The sequence below is a fragment of the Fistularia commersonii genome, chromosome 7, assembly GCF_037954325.1.
Source record: "Fistularia commersonii isolate RoL2024-O1a breed Wild chromosome 7, RoL_Fcom_v1.0, whole genome shotgun sequence".
Taxonomy (NCBI): Eukaryota; Metazoa; Chordata; class Actinopteri; order Syngnathiformes; family Fistulariidae; genus Fistularia; species Fistularia commersonii.
In genome coordinates, this window is record NC_141290.1 from 5,145,406 (window position 1) to 5,165,167 (window position 19,762).

The window sequence follows — 19,762 nt, forward strand, 5'->3', positions numbered from 1 at the left end:
GGTCCCCAGGGTGAGGGGGAGCTTTGTGGGGTTTCCTCCAGCTTCTCTGGGTTCCTTTCAGTCCCAAAACATGCAAGAGGTTATTTGAAGACCCTAAAGTATCCAGATGTCTGAATCAGAGGGTGAATGGTTTTTATGACGTGAATGAGCGAGTGAATGGGTGTAAATGAGAGGGTTAATAGGGTCTCTTTATGACATATAAAAGAAAGGGTGAATGGTTATATGTCTATATATGATGTGTGAATGGTTGTATGTCTATATTCGAGAGGGTGATTGGTTGTGCGTCTGTAAGTGGCCTTGTCATCAGTCCCGTTTGAATCCCGCTCTCTAGTCCCAACGGCTGGGATAGGCTGCCTGCAACGCTGCATGCAGGATAAACTGTGTCGAGACAAATACAAAATTTGAAAAATTCAAATTGCTATTGACGTTATTCAAGTTATTTCCTGCTGTTTAAGAAGCATGAACCCACACCCATATACACACCTACTGTGGAAGCAGCAGCTCTTAGAAAGGCTGTGACATCATTTTTCTGATCATTCAAACACGTCAACACTGCTTCTGTCCGCCAGGTGGAGACGCTCCGGTCAACGGAACTGAGGCCTGATATTTCACGCGAATCTTATGAAATGAGAGCAAGGGGGCAGCAGGGGGGGTAAAGGTTACACCCCCCCCCGCTGCGTAGAAACACGTGACGTGTGTTTGGCGACAAGAACCCGAGAACAGCGAGCATGAAACGTGCATCGTCACAGTGACGGCGCCGTGTTTGTTTACAGTGCCGAAAAAAGGTCAAGCCGCCCTCTGAGCTCGGCTTCGTCGCACCCTTCCTCGGGTGTCACGGGTGTTGCTATGGGCAACAGAAAAACAACAACACCCCGTCGATGAACACCCGGTAAACAATTTAATCCATGCACAGACTAATTAAACATTCAAGAGTTGCCAAAGCGACAAGCAGCTGTATTCTGCATTGATGAATTTCCCAAATGGCCTTGTCTTCCCGTCTCCATGCTAAGCTACGCTAACCGGAGATGGCGAGGGTCCTGACTCTCCGAGGGAGACGTCGGTTGACCTCATCTCTCAAACAAACTCCTTCCCCGTATATGATCCTTCACAGTTGTAGCTCCGCCCTCCCGCCAGCAGCTTGGTAGACCAGGAAGACAGTGGCAGCGGCGGTGGCTGCTCCTAGCGCCATAACAGCAAGCGACTCCATCCTCCGGTTGCCACGGGAACGCCGAGGCGGGACATGGCAACAATCTGCGGGGTTGTCCATCTGAGGCGAAAACACGAAAACCCATATGAATGGGAGAATGTGACCTGATGCAAGAGCAGGGCATTGTGGGAAAATTATTATTTTTTTAATTTTAAGTTGGGTTTCGTCATAAAACAGTGTTTTCCTCCATTAGACCAGATTTTCCTTGTAATGTCTTGTTTTTTGTTTTTAAATTAAAAAAAAAACAAAAAAAAAACTTGATTTATTCCCGAACGGCGACAGTCGAGGTGACAGTGGTTTCCAGCTCGCTCTGAAATCCCACCACCTTGTTGGACTTCTTTAAAAAGAAATTTAAAAGATATTCTTGGGTTCTTGGTGTCCCCCAAAAAATGCCGGAAAAGATTATTTCCCACGGGACCCAAATGCACCACAAAATATATTAGGATATAACAATTATATTGCTGATCCTGTCTTTAGTTTTTCAAGCAGGCATTTGCTGTTATTCTTCTTCTCTGGCGGGAAACTAAACGTCTTCTTTAATATTGACACCTTTGCAACGTCTCTCCGAGGACCCTGTGTTTTGGAACAAACAGTCGCTCGGGTGTTCAATATTATTTTGAAAAAGATAAAACATTGCTGTTAAAATTACTTGAACACTAGGGCGGCGTTCCCAGTTTGCAAACAAATCCTGTTTTTGTGTGTTAATTGGCTCATCGTCAAGATAGGAAATTAAAAATCCCAATGAAAAAAAAAAAACAGACATAACTGACTTACAATTGAAAAAAGAAACATGAAATTACAGAGGAAATCAGGTGTAATGGAGGAATTCTTGCTCTTTTTATGTGTTTTATTTCAAATGTATATAAGATCTGCAGCAGCAGACGCTACAGCAGCGGCCATTTTTTTACGGCGAATGCTCCTCTACAGGCCGCCGGCCAGCGTATCCAAATGGGCTCCGTTGGCCATCAGATTCCTGTTTGACAGAGTAGCGGACCCCCATAATCAACCCACACAAGCCGTCATGCATGCATGCACGCACACACACACACACACACACACACACACACACACACGTGCGCTATCCACGGTTCATAGCCAACCTCCTCTTCTAACCCCACAACCCCAACTCTACCCATCAGCTCCTTCTCCCCGTCTTAAACTCCCTCACCCCGCCTCCCACCGCCGCCCCCTCCGCCTCATCGTCTGCGCGCTGACAGCTCCGTGTCACAGTGGTGCTGACTTATGGGCTGTGAGGATTCTGCCCTGTCAGGGGGAGACTCTCTCCTCTACATATACAAATGCAAACACACACACACACACACACACACACACACACACACACACACGCACGGTCAGGTGCACACATGTGAGCACTCCCTCACATACCTGTTGGAGCTCGTCAAAAAGTCATAAACGCCGACACCCGAAAAACATAGGCGGCAGATTCTCAGTAAGTCGGAGGCTCTGAGAGATTAATTTGGACTCCTTGTTGACAGGCTGAAGCCACTCATCGGACAGTATTAGCCGATAATCACTTATCAATATTAATACTGATAGTTGCGAGGTGAGAAATACATATAGATCCCCTGTGCCCCCCCTCCACACACAGGGTTCTAAACCCAGAACCAGGCCTGCAGGTCTCAAATATGAACACCTGGCTAAACCCAATCAATCGATAACCAATTGTAATCAATGCAAATTAGACATTTTCACATTGGGGCATATGTGTGCGCATGCATGCTGGAACCATTGTGTTTTTATTTTTGAAAATCCCTTGTCGCTTCAGAACAGCAGACGTTTACATAGCTCTGTCAAAGAGCGTCGGGGTGCGTACCTTGTTTGTGTGTGTGTGTGTGTGTGTGTGTGTGTGTGTGTTTCACCTGTGCTATCAGATTGCGGAGGCATATGAGCTCCCTCTGCAGGTCCTTGACCTGAATCACCAGCTGGCTGCAGGTCACCTGACTCTCCTTCTTGGAGTCCAGGGAGAAGACCAGCTGTGGAGGACAAAGACTACCGTGAGACAACCGGATGTACTAAAACTAATGTGACCCCAAAAAAAGTACTTTAGATAAGATGCTAAGTTGTGACGGCGGTACCGAATGTGGCGTCTACCTGAGATGGGTTCCTGGGGAAGTGCTTGATGACGTCCTGGACGACCTCCGTCAGGTTGCAGCACTGCTGCCTCACGGCCAACAGGAAGCTCTGCAGCTCCTCACTCCTACGGACAAACACTGACCGGATTAAAGGGAACCCACCCGGGAGGATTAACAGGCATAAATATGCTTATTGTTTGTCTCATCCTACTAAGTGTTGTTTAGTATGCAGAATTGTTATTTCTTTAAAAATCAAAATTTACAACGCATATTTTAACACTGGGCCCCCCCATTGTTTTACTAGCGCATTGCATGTTAGGTTGATGAAGTATGGATGATGCTCATGCTAACTTTAGCTTTCTGCTATTTTAAACTTTGGCCCGGTATGATATATATAGTAATACCGCAACAATGTTCTGCTTTTGTGTGCAATTTCCAGTCCAAGGGAAACAAATGGTGTGACGCTAGTCTACACAGCCTTCCAAGGGACAAGAAAGGATTGGGGAATTTGTTTGTTGACACACACAACTTGCCAAGGATCTGCGGCGGTGTTCTCGCCGCTTTTCTCCGGTTGCATTTGATGCATTTAGCAGAGCTAAGCTGCTGAAAGACCTCACGGGTGCTGCTAGTTTTAAACAGATGCTTAAGTCAAACACTGTGCGGTTTTCTTTCACAAGCATACAAAGGCCTCTTGGGAAACCCGCTCAAAGAAGCCCCACAAGCAGGAGATGCTAGATGTTCTCTTGTGAGGATGTGAATAATCCGCTACTGCAGAAGTAGCATCTGATACAGAATACCAGGAACCGGCGCGATCACGGAAGAAGCTGACGACAAGTCACCCAGTCCGTCAGCATGGCAGTTCCTCAGTCTACAGTGATCAGCCGATGACAACAGACTCACTCTGTTAAATATATACAGCTGCCGCACACTTTGTCCGACTCTTGCCTCTTCGTATCTGTCTTCATTGTGAAGCTCATTTGAACTTCTGTCTACAGCGTTGTCCTCCTCACTCACGTCTCTCAAATGGGAAGGCTTACATAGATGATGCGTTTTTGCATCGCATGATAAAATGAACGGGACAGAGCCCAGTGCAACCTAATGACGTCACTACCCAGACAGCACTGCTATGTAAACAGTGAAAGGTGAAAAGTTTTTTTTTTTTTTTTTTTTACAATTTTGTACAAAGATATGTTGAGAGAATTTGTTACAGTTTTTGTGGAGCTGGTGAAAATATTGATTAAATGGGACATGGTTTTGGAAACCGGGGATCCCTTTCACAGCCAGGGGTAGAACCCCCCCCCAAAAGGTGTGATCAGTGCCTTAATTTAACTTCCTCTTGCCTTGAACCGTGCAGGACTGGTTTTCCCACCCTTGCATTTAAAAAAAAAAAAAAAAACATTTTGCAGCCCAGGATCGAAGATGTCTGGAGCTTACATGCCCCCCCCCCCCGAGACCATCTTATCATGCTTGACGGAGCAGGTGGCCAAGTTTTCTCCCACCACAACCCCCTCCGTCCGCTGCATCAGTCTTCCTTAAATGATTAGTTATCCATATTCATCAACCCCGCCGCCTCCACCCCACCCACGCCGGGATATTGATAGCTATTATCTTAATGGCGGGTTAGCGTTGGCGAGGGGACCGTGCAGCCAGGCCTCCTCGCACTCTGTCAGAGCGGCGAGTAAACAGTGTCAGCCACCTCCCTTATCCTCGCTGTTAGTTTGTGTAGGCGAGAGTGATGATCCCCTCCATCCGCCCCCTTCCAACCCAAGTGAATCCGAGATGGAAACAGCGGCGTGCGTTAGCGTAGGAATGCCGATGAAGGATGTGTATGTATGTGTGTGTGTGTGTGTGTGTGTGTGTGTGTGTCGCTCCCATGATGGCGGGAAAGTGCGTGTGAGAAAGAACCGCGCACACACACACTTTCCCAGGATTCAGAAACGCCAATATCTAATTGGCCTGTTGTTTCCCCCTGGTGTCCCTTTGGACCAAACTGCTAATCTGCGTTATCTTCTCTCACATATTTCATTAAATCCATGCTGCGATTACTGTTTTCTAACCCCGCAATTTGACAGAACAACATTTTTTTTTTTTTTATCTTGGACAAACAATAATATTTCAAAACAGACACCAGATCCGCCCCCGCCTCTGTAAATATTGGTCTCTTCACTTCTTTTTTTAGTGAGTATGAAACTGAAGGACACGCCACTGCTTGTTTGTGTTTCTTAATAAATCCCAACATGGGTTGAACCGAACCTGAAGTGCGGCGATGCTGAGCCAAAATGCGTGTGTCCCCCCCCCGCCCGACACAATCCACCCGTCTTGCTGGCTGACAGGCCTCTTGAACATCCCTAAGGGGGCGCCGTCCCCCTCGCCCGGCGGGCCCGGTTCTTCCCGGAGGATTCATTAAGTGCCGGGGGGGGTTAGACGGCTCTGTTTGGCCCCTCGTCGCCTCACACCTTACAAATCATTACGGCTCCGGTTAAACCATTACAGCCGGGCTACGGGGGGTGGGCCTCATAGAGCTGATGGACAACTTCCAGTTGGGGAGGTGGGGGCAGACGGGTGGGGAGGGGGGCTGACAAGTGTTTAAATATTTGCTACTACACTCGATTAAGTGTTAGCTTAGCGCGGTGTGGCTTTCAAGCCAGTTACGAGACGTTCCTGGTCTCCCGGGCGACTATGTTAATCCCCTACCCGCCATCGGTCGCTCCCAGCAGGTCCAGCTCCATGGGGTCCTGATGCATCTGCTGCATGGCATGCCGGATCTTCTCCTGATCGGCGGAATCGGTGACGCCGAGCTGAGAACGAAACTTTGTGATGCTTTGACAGCTTAGCGATGATGATGAAATTGAAGAAAATAAAAAGGAGGAAGAGCTCAAGGTGACCTGGATAAGCACCATAGTTGAATTTCTCTACAGTTTCTATTATTGTGATCTATTTTTCCTCGGCGAATCACATGAAGACAACCTCGGGCCTGCAGGAGAAGCCACACAGAGGTTTTACCTTCGCCAGGTCTTCTTCCTCCATGGACAGCAGGTCGCTCCAGGTGATGTCCTGTTCCTGCGCGGAGAAGGGGGGGAATCACTCAGCGATCACCGAATCAAAACCCGCAGGGCGGTCCGTCACCCCGTTTGCCCCGAAACAGATGTACCAGCATGAGGCCCCTGCCGCCACGCTGCCGTCAGCCTACCTGCAGCCGTCACGTATCGGACGGGGTCACACGCCGGCGCTGACCCTCGCTCTCGATTTTAATTCAAACGTCAGACAAGCCTCGGTGAAGTATGTAAACTGCACAGCTCGCTACATGTTCCCACGTATGGGGGGACGAGGGGAGGGGCGTCGACCCCGCCGCTGCCGTCGCAGCTGTGCTCCACGCATCTGGCGCGGGGTTCTATCTCCACTGCGGATCTAATGCGGAACGGGATCGCGGGCATCTGCGCCATCCATCAAAACCCTCACCTTCTGAACCCCTGCGATGTGGACGGCGGCGGCGGCGGCGGCGGCGCACGTCAGTTCCCGTGACCTGCGGCCGCACTCACCCTCAAGGTGTCAGCCAGGTGGGGGAGATCCAGGCCGTGGAGGAGGAGATCCAGACCCTCAAGCCTGGAGCTGATGAGGAAGGAAAGAGAGGGGGTCATCTGATGGGCCTGATCTTGGTGGATGGCTTACAGAGGGAAATTTTCATTTTCTACAATTAAATATGTTCTGCAGGTATTGAAACTGCAAAATAATGGATCTGATTTATTAGGAGATGCCAGATTTCAATAGTCCAATCTGTCGGTAGTGGTGCTGGGGATCTATTTATAGCAAGGGTGTCAGACATACGCCCCGCGGCCCAGAACCAGCCCGCACCTAGGTTCAATCAGGCCCGCAGAATAATTTGAAAGTGAAAAAATGCATAAAAGACAAGGATTTATTTTTTAATTATATGCAATTCAAGAATTTTCCGCTAGGGGTGAATTCTTTTGGTCAGAGTAGACAAGCCGCATCACTGAGACGGACCAATCAGCGGACGTTATCAATGCACCATCTGCCGCTTGTTACGACGTTCTTTCTATCCCGTTCTCTACCACCCCACTACTCCCTCATTAGCCAAAATGTAGTTATCGAAACAGAGAAAATAAGGTAAAGAGTGTAGAATTTTCAACGAAAAATGGACTACGTCCTATTTATTTACGGAGACGCACGGGAAACCTTTGTGCTTGGTGTGCTTGCAACAAGTTTCGGTATTTTAAAGAATATAATATTCGGCGCCACTACAAGACTCATCACACATAAAAATATGACAGCTTGCAAAGACAACTGAGAAGAGATAAGATCAATGAATTGCTGGCAGGTCTGAGGAAACAGCGGTCCACTTTCACCGATAGCCGTGAAATCAGTGAAGCAGTGATTAGCCAGCGAGCTAATTGCTAGCGAAAATGTGCAATTTAATGTTTGTCACCAGCTTCACTACAAAAAAGTATGGTGGAATTCTACTGTTCAACGCCATACATTTTCAGTATGTATTGTATGTGTATGCATGTTTCATGGATGGAGTTTACACATTTACAGGACAGGTGAATATTTTCTTCCTTACACATTTAATAGCACTCTCTTTAATTTGTAAGGTGTAGGCAGGGATTCAATTTAGATTTCAGATGCATATATGTAGATGGTTTAAAAGTTCTTTATAAGTAGAGTGCATTACGATATTTTTTCAATACCAATCACGAATGTTAAAGTTTGGTGACTTTGTACGATCAGTGGGATCAGTTGCAATGCATCCATGTGAATGATGAAAGTAAATAACACTTTTGTCTGAGGAAATATGAGGTGTTTCATGAAATGTTTTATAAAAGGATTGTTCATTAAATTCCAAGATTTTCCTCCTGTCCTTGTACTTCTTTACACCAAAACAGAGGAAAGACATTACATTACATTACATTACAGTCATTTAGCAGATGCTTTTATATAGCGACATGATATTTTGGTTATTTATTGCTGAGTATGCTATCATTTTAGTGGTCCGGCCCACTTGACATCTACCTAGGCTTTATGTGGCCCGCGATGAGAAATGAGTTTGACAACCTTGATTTGTAGCACTGGAGTTCCTTATTCTAACATCTGACCTCCACAGGGGTGGGACAGGTGGGGCGCATGTATCATCCAGTTCAGACACAACTGCAAAGTGCACCCAGCTGACATCAGCCGCTTTATGAATGAAACACACACACACAAACACGCACACACACCCGCCTTTGTAGCTGACATGAGGGACGGCCGGAGTGGTCCCGGCCCCCGGGGATGGATGTTGTGTCCCGGGGGTTGGGGTGGAGAGACAAGCTACATCACGCTGTTTCGGCCTAATTGCCCATCTCCACTCAGGTGGGGCACGCTCGCCCCACGGGAGGTTTATTATTGTTTATGTCTCGTCAAACAACGTCTCAGCCACACCTGATGCACCGTGACACACACACACACACACACACACACACACACACACACACACACACACACACACACACACACACACACACACACACACACACACACACACCTGACAGCTAAATAAAATGTCCTTCTTTGGGCTCTGTTCCTGTTTTGTTGGAACTCATCTATTGGTTGTCGACTGTGTTACGTCACCGAAGAGACTCACAAACTTCGGATAATATCAAAAATGTTTGATACTGTTGTGAGTCCCAGGCTGATCGAAAACTGCTTAGATTACCACCTTATACTGAATGACCAAGATGACGGGAGCCCCACTCCAGTAAGACTCCTAAAATTTCCTTCTGACTTTTTTTGGTGTAAGCCTGACATTACCTGACCTTAAAACCCCTAAAGTCATCAAGTATGTCAAGAAACAGGACTAGGCCATGGCAAAATGAATGGGAGGGCATAATTACAGGACAGAAAAATTATGAAAAACAAGCGCTTGTGAAGAACAAGTTCCCTTGAATGTTTAAATGGCACCGCTTTAACGAGAAATGTATTTTCTGGTAATACTGCAACAAGTCAAGGATACCCATAATATCTAATCCAATTCATCCTTTCCTTCTCACACAAAATGGTAAGTAGCCAGATAGTTCTCAATCAAATCATTGAAAAGTGATCATCTCAGCAGTGAGATGAGATGGGCGTGAGTCGAGATGGCGGGAGGTCCAAATGCCAGAGAGGGGGCTTAAAAAAAAAAAAAAATCACAAAGATTGGGGGACAGAATCTGATGTGGGGTGCAACATTTTCTTGTGATGAGGATAAATGTGGTTCACGGCCACAAAAAAAAGCTCTAAGAGGGAGCACGGTTAGAGACCCCTGATCCAGATCGATATAAGAAGAAGTCCAAACTGAAATCTCTGTTCCTGCTTATCCTTATATTACTGCTCATTATTTCTGTTCTGATTGTTTTCATTTTTGTCATGATCTATTTAGTGCCTTTCCACCGTTTGTTCTGGGGAACAAAACAAGCCAATGTTGTGATGACTGCTACTTAGCATAGAATTGTAACAGACAGAATGTTCCCCATATATTACGTGACAACAATAAAACAACGATTCGATTTTGGCTAACCTTATCTGGGAGCCAGGGGGAGGTTCGGCATCGGCGCTGAAGAACTTTGACAGCATCTCCTCCATGGAGGGGGACGGCGTGGCGGCAGCCATGTTTGCCTGCTTGTGGGACGCCAGGATCCTGGAAATCTACAGTCGGGGAGGGCTAGGATACACTGCAGGTATACTTTTACATTCTGCTATGTACCAGACACACACACACATCATGACAATTTTATCAACTATATCCTGAAGTAGATATACCTTGGGTTATTGTTAATAGATTTAAGGATACTTTTCTACTTGGCTGATATTAAAACAGTACTGTATTGAATAGCGATTACTGTATTGGTTCCAGACAGCCTGGGCTCCGTTCTTTGGGGGTACCTGTGTGAAGCCGTGGGTCCGGGCCAGATCTGCAGGACTGCTGCCCGCCTTGGTCTTTATGGACGTGTCGGCCCCAAGTTGGAGGAGCTTCAGCACGGCGTCCTTCCGGCAGTGCTGCACCGCCAGGGACAAGGCCTGACCGACGAGCGGCGGAGTCCATTAGAGACCGCGAGGGTCCCCGCGACATCACCCGTGTTGGTTGACCCCCATGTACCGTGTAGCCGTTGAGCTCCTGGGCGTCGATCTCGGCCCCGTGGCACGCCAGCAGGTTGATGACCTTGCTGTGACCTTCTCTGGCCGCCAGCATCAGGCAGGTTATGTTGGACCTGAGGGATAAGTAGAGGCAGAGGTGAGGTGAGGAAACAACGGGAGGGGGATGAAATGGTACATTGAACAGGAGGTGCTTTTGCTAAATGTATTTATCAGTCTGCAATAGCTTTAGTGATCTTTTTTTGGAATATGTAGAATTTTACTTTCAAGAACAAGAGTTTGGGATAACAATTGAGTTTTTTCAAGATTCACTGCAGGTCAAGTACTCTTTTATGATAGAGCAGAAAATAATGAAAACTAAAGTAGCCCTCAGCAGACAAATGTATTTAGGAATAACAATCATCTATTTAAAGTAACTTTAAAGTAGCTTATTTAGGTTAATTCTAACAGCACGGTTTTAGCATTCAGTTATCAGTTGTCGCCAGGGGGAGTGAGAGAACAGGTATCGCTGGGGGCGTGACAGTGGACCAGAGTGGGGGAGGAAAAGAAGAAACGAAGAGATGGAGAAGACAGAACATGAAGAGGGAAGAAGGAAGTGTGCAAAAAGGCTAGCGACCACAGGGGGGCAGCAGGCACCATTTAACAGACTAACACATACATGTTGACTACATTAATACCAAATGAAAACATGGTATTCTGGATTTCACTCTGAGGCTGCCAGGTGTTTGTTATTGTTAAAAAAATGCAGGAAATAAGAAACCAGTCTCGCTTCTGTCCCACATCCGTTATGACGGAGGGGGAGATAACGCTGTCGATCCAGAATTCTGGGAAAGTCCGGGGCTATTTATCCCCCTGACGGCTTCCTTGTTGACAGGCTGCTGTTAAAAGGTTTTTTAAGTGAAAAATGAGAGGAACCAACCAATGCATTATAAAACCTGTGAAATTTGTGAACCTGTGAATTCAAAGACCCTCTAATTCACATTTCATATAGAAATACAACCATTCACCCTTTCATCCACACGTCTGGACAACCTGGCGTCTCCAATGAACCTGCCGCATGATTTGGACTGTGAGAGGAAACCCATGCAGAGAACATGAGCACTCCCGAAGAAATTACAACAAAAAAAGCAAAAATTAAGATTCCTACTTATTTAAACGGTTACAAAGAGAGCCATTTTAAAATGAGTCTTTCAGATGAGTAGCGACTACGAGGTTGCTGTTGCAACCGGTTTCTGTGTGTGCGCTTCTGCGTTGTTGGCATGTTTTTCCAACCTGGATGACAAATGGCCCTGATGTTTGTCGAACCGGCGTGAAACTGCACCAGACCTCACACGGCACGACACATACATCTAACTTTTTTTTTAATAACCTCCAGGGAAAGTTAATGTTTCATATGAGCTCAAACAGAGTGATCAGTCACATCCTCTTTCTGATGGTCGCCTTGTTCATTAGCCCCGGCAGCAGCATTGAGTTCCCAGGCACGCCCCTCGTCCAATCAGTCGACGTGAGTCCTGGGACATGGGTGATTTCGAGACTAATCCAGCTTTTTCTTAAAGCCTTCACCCGTACTTCTTTTTCAAGTAATGTGCAGTATCTGACTTGTTTTCATATTCAATTGCCAAGAAGTCGCCTTAAAAAGTCACGGCCAATGAATCATCCTTCTTTTCCTTCGGGCTGCTCCCTTCAGGGGTCTCAACGGCGAATCAACTTCCTCCATCGAACCCTATTCTCTGTATCCTCTTTTCTCACACCAACTAACTTCATGTCCTCTTTCACTCCATCCATAAATCTTCTCTTTGGTCTTCCTGTAGACATCCTACCTCCACTTACCAATATATTTACTGTCCCTCCAGTCTGGCTTCTGTGACCTTCTCTCTGAAACATCTAAGATTTGCTGTCCCTCTGATGGACTCATCCCTGATCCTATCCATCTTGGTCACCAGCAAAGAGAACCTAAACATCTTCATTTCTGCGACCTCCAGGTCTGCCTCCCGTCTTTTCGTCAGTGTTTGGGTTCCTAGACCGTACACCGCTGTCTCGTGCAGCTTTCCTGTCATTCTGGCTGATGTCTTTCTATCTCGTATCACCCCCGACACTTTTCTCCATCCATTCCAACCTGCTTGAACCTATTTCTGTGCCTCATTTCCACACTCTCCAACATTCAGGATTGTGGATCCCAAATGCTTAAAATCCCCCACCTTTTTCATCCCCACTCCCTGTGGCCTCACCTTTCCACTCGGGCCCCTCTCATTAGCGCATATATATTCTGGCTGACCTTCATTCCTCCCCTTTGCAGAGCATACCTCCACCTCTCTGAATTTCCCTCCATCTGTTCCCTGCTCTCACCGCAAATACCATTATGAATCATTCATTAATTCAGTCATTCATTCTCTGTACCCTGCACTCAGTGTGGCGGGGATGCTGGAGGATCAAACTGGGGACCTTCTTGCTGCGAGGCGGACACGCTAACTGCTATGCCGCCGTATGAAATCCTATTAAAGACAGAATAGGAGAGGGAATCGGCGACAGGTCTGCGGATTATCCGTGAAACGTCTGCAGGAAGTAAGCTGCAAAATGATCTGCAGGGAAGAGATCAACCTGAAACCAAGGAAAAGCACCTGCTAGATATGACTGGGTGAATGTGGAGGGGGGCGCGTTGAACGTTGGACGGATGAATGTTTACTTCTACTACAAGAGAGGAAGAGGGTAGTAGGTCTTCATCACCGGTTTGATATTCAGATGTAGGAGATGAGATAGTGGTGGTGGAGGGGTTAGTTTATCCCGGTTGCACCCGCGTGAACTTCATCCCCCTTTACCTCCCCCGTCCTCCATCCTCCTGTGTCTCATTAACGTCTTTCAAATATTTGCCTGGGAAGGAATTGATCAATTTCCCACTCATATCCATGTGTGTCAAAGGGGGGGGGGTCCATCCCAAGAGAGGTGTGGAGAACACGAGAAGGAAGCTGGAGATAAGGAAACCTCCGGCAGATCTCTTAACTTCCCCTGCCTCTGGCTCTGAGCTCCAACTCGTTTTCCAGAGGTGGTTCCCTGCGGCGTCCCCATGGTGACCTGATGTTGCCGCGGCTCCTGCGGCCGAGCCCCAGGGTTCAAGAGGCCCTCCTGGCGAGCGTCACCCCATCAGTGTGACGGCTGACGTGACAAAAATATGGGTGTCATGACTTAGAATGGTTAGAAATCATCTGATTAGAAATGGAACAATTATGATTGGCGTCCCTAAGAAGACGACGCCAAGAAGCCGGGTTCTCGGATCAGAGCGGCAGGAGGGAGGGCTTAAGCTCCGGGCAGAGGGAGATGGTGAATGTTTGATGCTAGGCTGACGACACTGTTTAACTTACGCCTGTTGACTTGCTCAAACTAAAACTCCACCAGAACATCCCTGCTGGGTTCACTCTGAGCTTGTACCGCCAGCCCCCACCAAACACACACACACACACTGATTGTTTGTTTGTCCGTCTGCTTCCCGGCCATAGATGTAGATGCCAAAACAGGATGTTCCGAACAAAACAGACAAATATACACACACACGGTATGGCGTGACATGATGTCGCCACATGGCAGCCAAATGTTTGGCGGGTTCCCGCTGCCTTGTCCGGTGTGTTTTCTGTTACCTGGCCCCAGACCCCCCCTCATACACCCCTCACCTGTCTGTCATATTAGGATCAGCATTTCTGGACAGCAGGAGCTCCACGCAGCGGGCGATTTGGTCCTCGCCGGCGGACGCCATGCACCCGGCCATCAGCACTGTCCAGCCGTCTGCAGACAGAGCGCATCACATAGCTGTCAATCACGGCCGGGCGCTGTCATTAAGGGGAACCCCGCCTGGGAGGCCTAACAGGCATAAATATGTTTTACTGTTGAAAAAGCACAAAGGATATAAAAAATTAAAAAAAATGCGATTTTGCAACACGAATTTTAACCAAGGGCGCTGCAATTGTTTTACTAGGGCAATAAATGCAAGTTTGATGATATATGGAGGTTGCTTGTGTTTACATTGACTTTCCCTTGGTGTTAACTTTGGCTCAGTACAGTGTGATATATATGGTAATAACTGGGTGCTATTTCCAGTCCAAGGGAAATCAAAGGGACTGATGCTAGTCAACACAACTTTCTAAGGAACAAGAGAGGAAGGCGTGGGAAATTGCTTTTGGAAGCACACAACTAGCGAGGGATCCACAACAGTGTTCCACTTCCCTTCAGTTGCATTTGACACATTTAGCTGAGCTAAGCTGCTGAAAGAGCTCACGGGTACTGCTAGTTTGAAACGGATGCTAATGCCAAATGTTGTTCCTAGAATGAAATGTATTTTTACAAATTTATACAAACTAAGATGTATTGGAAGATTTAATAAATATTTTTATGTCGCTAGTGCAAATTCTGATCAAATATGACAATAACATCTTGGTAAACTGGGATTCAATTTTTGCAGTAAACTGGGTAACCAACATCACACCTACGTAAATATGAGAATAACCTTGACCCGACCTTAGGAATCAAGAAGGACTGTGTTTTATCAGCCATTTGGATGTGTGGCCATTGTGTGTGTGTGTGTGTGTGTGTGTGTGTGTGTGTGTGTTTGGCGTGTTTGTGGGGATGCTGGAGGGAGAATTGGCCCGATGACATCAGAGCAGTTGTCCTGTTATCTGATCCTGATAAGAGTCTGAGCCCCGTGGCCAAGCGCTCAATTCCTGTTTTGTTCCATCGATGACTTCAGTCCCAGACCTGCTGCGCGTGTGTGTGTGTGTGTGTGTGTGTGTGTGTGGTTGTCAGTCACAGTGTGAACAGCTTTTGTGTTTGTTTGCTGGATGTGTGCAGAAAAAAAATCTGGTTCCTTCACATCTGTATGTGGGTTACTGTTTCTTTGTGGCTGTGTGTGTTTGCTGGATAACTGTGTGACTGTGTATGTCTGTATATATTGAGTGTGTGTGTGTGTGTGGAAACCAGACAGGATGGTTTGCATCTGCAGAGGCCTGGAGTAAATAAACCTCTGGCCCGAGAACTGCTGAGTGGGAAAGGACGGCGGTGCGGTGGCCGTTATCAATCACTGCTGCGGCCCTTTGCTTGGACGAGCGCCACCGGGACGTGACCGGACGTCACTCCGCTTTCTAATGGTGACCATGTGGAGCCGCGCAGAGCGCGTGCGCGCACACAAACACACACGCACTGACACACTTTTGGACTCAACAACAAGGCCTGACATCAGGTATCAACGGCGTGACCGGCACGGTGGTTCCACACTAGGGCCCCGAGGACATGTGGAAGGACTACATGGGGGAGTCCTGCAGGATCCCCGGGTGAAAAGGGCTCCTTAAAATCTCTTCTCCAAGCAAACACAGTCAGCCCTGGTTTCCACAACCGCTGAAGTTCGCTCCCCAGCAAAAGACCCCTCGGCCATTCCATGGTGTCCCAGAGGTCACCAGGCTGAGTGAGACAAGAAGCCAGACCCAGAGCCCAAGGAACACAGCGGCGATCGAGCTGTGTTTCCAAAAGCAGCGATGGGCGAAACAGCCGCCTTCAAAACGTCAAAAGGGGGGAAGTGGTTCAGGGTGAATCCAGCTTCTGAGATGTGCTCCAAGGGTCATTCAGACACATCTGGTTACGCCAGAGGAGCTAAGAAGCGTCTCAGCGCCATTGCAGTTTCTGACTGGCATCGCCATCAAGCTGCAAGTGGAGCAGGACCAGGATTACAGCGGTTATTATAGAGCTGCTTAACACTCAGGGAGCTAATTGAAATTGTTTTTTACTTTTTAATATGAATGAAAGGTCAAGATCATGAGATGTCTACTGGACCTTGAAATCTTCACTAAACATTCATGAAGAAACTGTCAAGTCTAAGATGATTAGATGATCAATTCTTTGAATCTGTCAATCAAAAGGTTTACCCTCCATCTGGAGGGGGATGTTTGCGCTTTCCCACAGGATCCCAGTGTGGCCTCCAACAACAACAGTCCCTCCTCCACCCAACCTGAACCTCCAAACCAGCAGATGCCTTCAATTGCTCAGGCTTTGGGACGAGGCTGCGGAGCACATGAACCCAACACAGCTCCGGAGGATCAGAGGTGCCTTTGCCGCAATGTTTCCTCTTTGGCGTCATTGTTGTTAAGCACTGTCAGATGAGGCTTTTTGGCGGGAAATGGTAAGAAGGTGGCGGGAAACCAGCAGACTGGGACTGGATGTCCGAGGTTCCAGCCAGGCACGGAGAGATGTGACTGCCTCACTTTAGCCACAGTCTGAGCCCTTCTGATTCGAACAACCGCAACAACAAAACACTGAAATAGCCAAGAATATGTCCTTAAATCCACATTTCACACAAGGAACCCTTAAAGTATTTTTCAGGACACTGATAGACAAGACAAACCTGAAATATGCCACTGGCTGGATTCTTTTGTGAGACAAACATTTTTGAGATAATATTCTTTCACTTGCTTATTTATTTATTTTTTTGTTCGATTTGTTGGAGATATTCATTGGAGCGAGAAATGTAGGCGTCAACAGTGACTGACAGCAGCGGAGGTGGCCTTTTCAGGCTGACACAGAATCTGACCTTTGCTAAAGTTGGCGCTGGCGCCCCGGTCCAGCAGCGCCTTGGCCAGGTCGTGGTTGGCCACGCTGACGGCGCACATGAGAGGGTTCCAGCCGAAACCGAGCCTGATCTCCACATCCATACCTGCGTGCGGCAGAAAACACCAGTTTGTTTTTCACTTTGGTAGATTATCGCTTTCCAAAAATCAGCACGGCAGCTTGTGTGAATTGCCAGTCATCTTTAAATCTGTTTAAAAAAAATTCAGAACTACATGAACACCTGCACAGAATTGGCTGAAAATTAGCAAGAAATGTTCAAAAGTAGACCTTGAACCCTCCCAAGCTGGCTTTGAAAATCAGCAAGTAGTTATAAAGCATTTGGAGAAGCTAGACAGGAAACCGAATATCTAACATTAAATACTGATTGGGCAGCCTGGCCTCGGCAGGTGTTCATTGCTGAGAGTCCTTGCCATTGTCCAGCAGGCGTTCCATCGTTTTGACATCTCCTTCGTTTATGGCTCTTTTTAACTCCAACACGTCATCCTTCACATCGGGCCCAGCGGGATCCAAATCCTGCGGTGAAAAATCAAACTTGTATTTATTTTTTGAAGTGCGCGTTGTCAAGTTCTGGATCCGCAGAGCTATTGGAACTGTGACATCCTAGTGGCTTCTAATGTTAAAAGTCCAACAACTCACTCTTGTATACGATTAAAGTTTTATTATTTATCATGTGGCTCTGGAGGCAGACATTTATCAATATCTACAGAGTAGGATATAATCATGGTGTCATATTGTAGATGTATTTACAAAGTTAGGGTGCCAAGAGAGGACTGTGGTTGTATGAGGACGTGGCAGAGAAGTATGTAAGAGTGATGCCAGACATGTATTGTCGCAGTAAGACAGTGTCAGGGTGTGACATAGGAGCTGATGGTGGAGCTGGGAGTACGTATGGTGATGGAAAGGCTGACCAATGAGGTTGGACAGGAAGCACCATGGACTACAACATTTACAGATGATATTGTGATATGCAGTGAGCAGGTGTAGGAGAATCTAGAGAAACTTGTGTGAGCAGAGTGTCAGGGGTGATAAGAAAGTAAGGTGTAGAAGAAGAGGATGAGTACAGTCTTGCTCCTCAAACATGTGGGAGAAGGCAGGACGCAGCGCTGAAGGCAACAGAGATGAAGATGTGGAGGTTCTCTTTGGGAACAGGGAGGATGGACAGGATCGGGAATGAGTCCATCAAAGAGACAGCACATTTTTGACGTTCTGGAGATGAAGTCAGACCGAGATAGTCTGAACATGGATAGATGGGGGAGGGTGAAGATGCTTCGGTTAGAACTTCCAGGCTGGAGGACTAGAGGAAGACTAGAGGAGGTTTACAGAAAGAGGACAGGAAGTTAGATGGCGTGAAAGAAGAGGATGCAGAGGCTAGATGGAGGCAGGTGTTTGGGCCCTGGAGAGCGCAGCAGAAAGGAAAAGATAGGCAATTCGTGATATAAAACCCCCTGGATTTCCCCCCTGTTCATCGACCACTGAATTGAGAGCAAGTTATCCTTGACTCCAATTGCTACTATACAAAATCCCAGCTCGCCACAAAATCCATGAGTAAACCCGCACAAGTCAACATCATATCCAACAGTAAAAGAAGAAAAAAAAAAAAAAAAAAAAAAACAGCATCAACTAAGAAAATACGCTGAAAATTCTAAACAATTGCAACAGGAAGAAATTAGGAAGAAAGAAAAAGTGGAAATAGGTAGATAACTGGGGAAAATGAAAAAAATAAGGCTATGATACATTGGGTTATAACTACAAAACAAAGAACAACACCTGAGTAAATGTAAACAAGCAGATTATTGTTTTTCACATTAAAACAAAAAGAGTATTCCTCAATTTTGTGCATTATAGCGTAGTATTGCGAGTCACTTTAGTGTGTGTGTGTGTGTGTTTGTGAGCATTGCACGTTTTGGTAACACTCGAAATTCCGGCAGGGTGAAGTGAATATGCACCACTCACAAAAAACAAAAAATGCCAATTAAGGACATTTTACAATAAAGTACATCTTGGCAAATTCCAGTGAAGTATTTCCGCCTTACACCATGACGGTTTGGTTGCATTTTATGCAGAAAATTAATAAAACATAACAAAAGCTTTGCTGGATCACCTGTTTGCTAGCTAAAATAAAATTAACCTGATGCTAGCTACATTACTTCTTTACCTGGCCAACGACGGAGCAAATCAAGCTAGCATTAGCTTTAGCCGACTAACCGGCTAATGAACGCAACAGCTACAAGCTAAAACATCGGTGTTAGCATGGGTTGCGGACGTGACCTTGGTACAAGTTGGCTTCTTGTCGGTGGAAAAGCCGAGGTCCCACTCGTCGTCGCTAGCGTCCTCTTCTTCTCCAGCCGGGTAGGCGTTAAAAATGAGGTTCGCCATGTTTTCCGTCGGGAAAGTGGCGCCGCGGTCCTGCTGCTCGCCTTCGGTGAAATTAGCGCTATCCGTCCCGGAGCGGGTCCTGAAGGCAGGCTGCCGCCGGAGGACTGACGCTAAAAGTTCCGTTTTTCTACAATAAATACACAATGTCTATATTTACTTATCGAACAAACCAGTTAACACGAAAATAAATAACATTGTTTTTATACAACCGAATGCTTTGTAATGTGATGTATACTCTGTTTCTACTTTATGAAAATAAGAAAGAGCGATGAAGAGTCAGGGGTCTGGTTAATAACGACACATCCCAAATCTTTTGGGACTCATTTAAAGTATCAAAAACTATATATATATATTTCTGACA

General features: G+C 46.7%; 1 protein-coding gene across 1 annotated transcript; it reads right to left on the reverse strand.

The window, feature by feature from the left end:
* Window positions 1-1,105: 1,105 nt before the first annotated feature.
* asz1 (ankyrin repeat, SAM and basic leucine zipper domain containing 1) lies at window positions 1,106-19,402 on the reverse strand. The gene is made up of 13 exons (XM_086148921.1): window positions 19,294-19,402; window positions 17,436-17,538; window positions 16,988-17,110; window positions 14,088-14,199; window positions 10,430-10,541; window positions 10,216-10,350; window positions 9,851-9,978; window positions 6,840-6,909; window positions 6,304-6,360; window positions 5,995-6,098; window positions 3,320-3,425; window positions 3,088-3,201; window positions 1,106-1,267 (listed from the first exon to the last, which is right to left on the reverse strand). Exons 1-13 carry the CDS (start codon window positions 19,399-19,401, stop codon window positions 1,106-1,108), a joined length of 1,434 nt encoding a protein of 477 aa, XP_086005047.1. The 5' UTR covers window position 19,402.
* Between the last annotated feature and the right edge of the window lie 360 nt (window positions 19,403-19,762).

Bases quoted from the DNA above. Each gene is read 5' to 3' on its own strand.
- asz1 (XM_086148921.1), bottom strand. From the start codon at position 19,401: ATGGCGAACCTCATTTTTAACGCCTACCCGGCTGGAGAAGAAGAGGAC. The intron at 17,111-17,435 runs GCAAGGACTCTC...TGCCGCACGCAG, and splicing joins GGAACGCCTGCTGGACAATG to GTATGGATGTGGAGATCAGG. The intron at 6,910-9,850 runs GTTAGCCAAAAT...CTTCCTCATCAG, and splicing joins CCCCCTGGCTCCCAGATAAG to CTCCAGGCTTGAGGGTCTGG.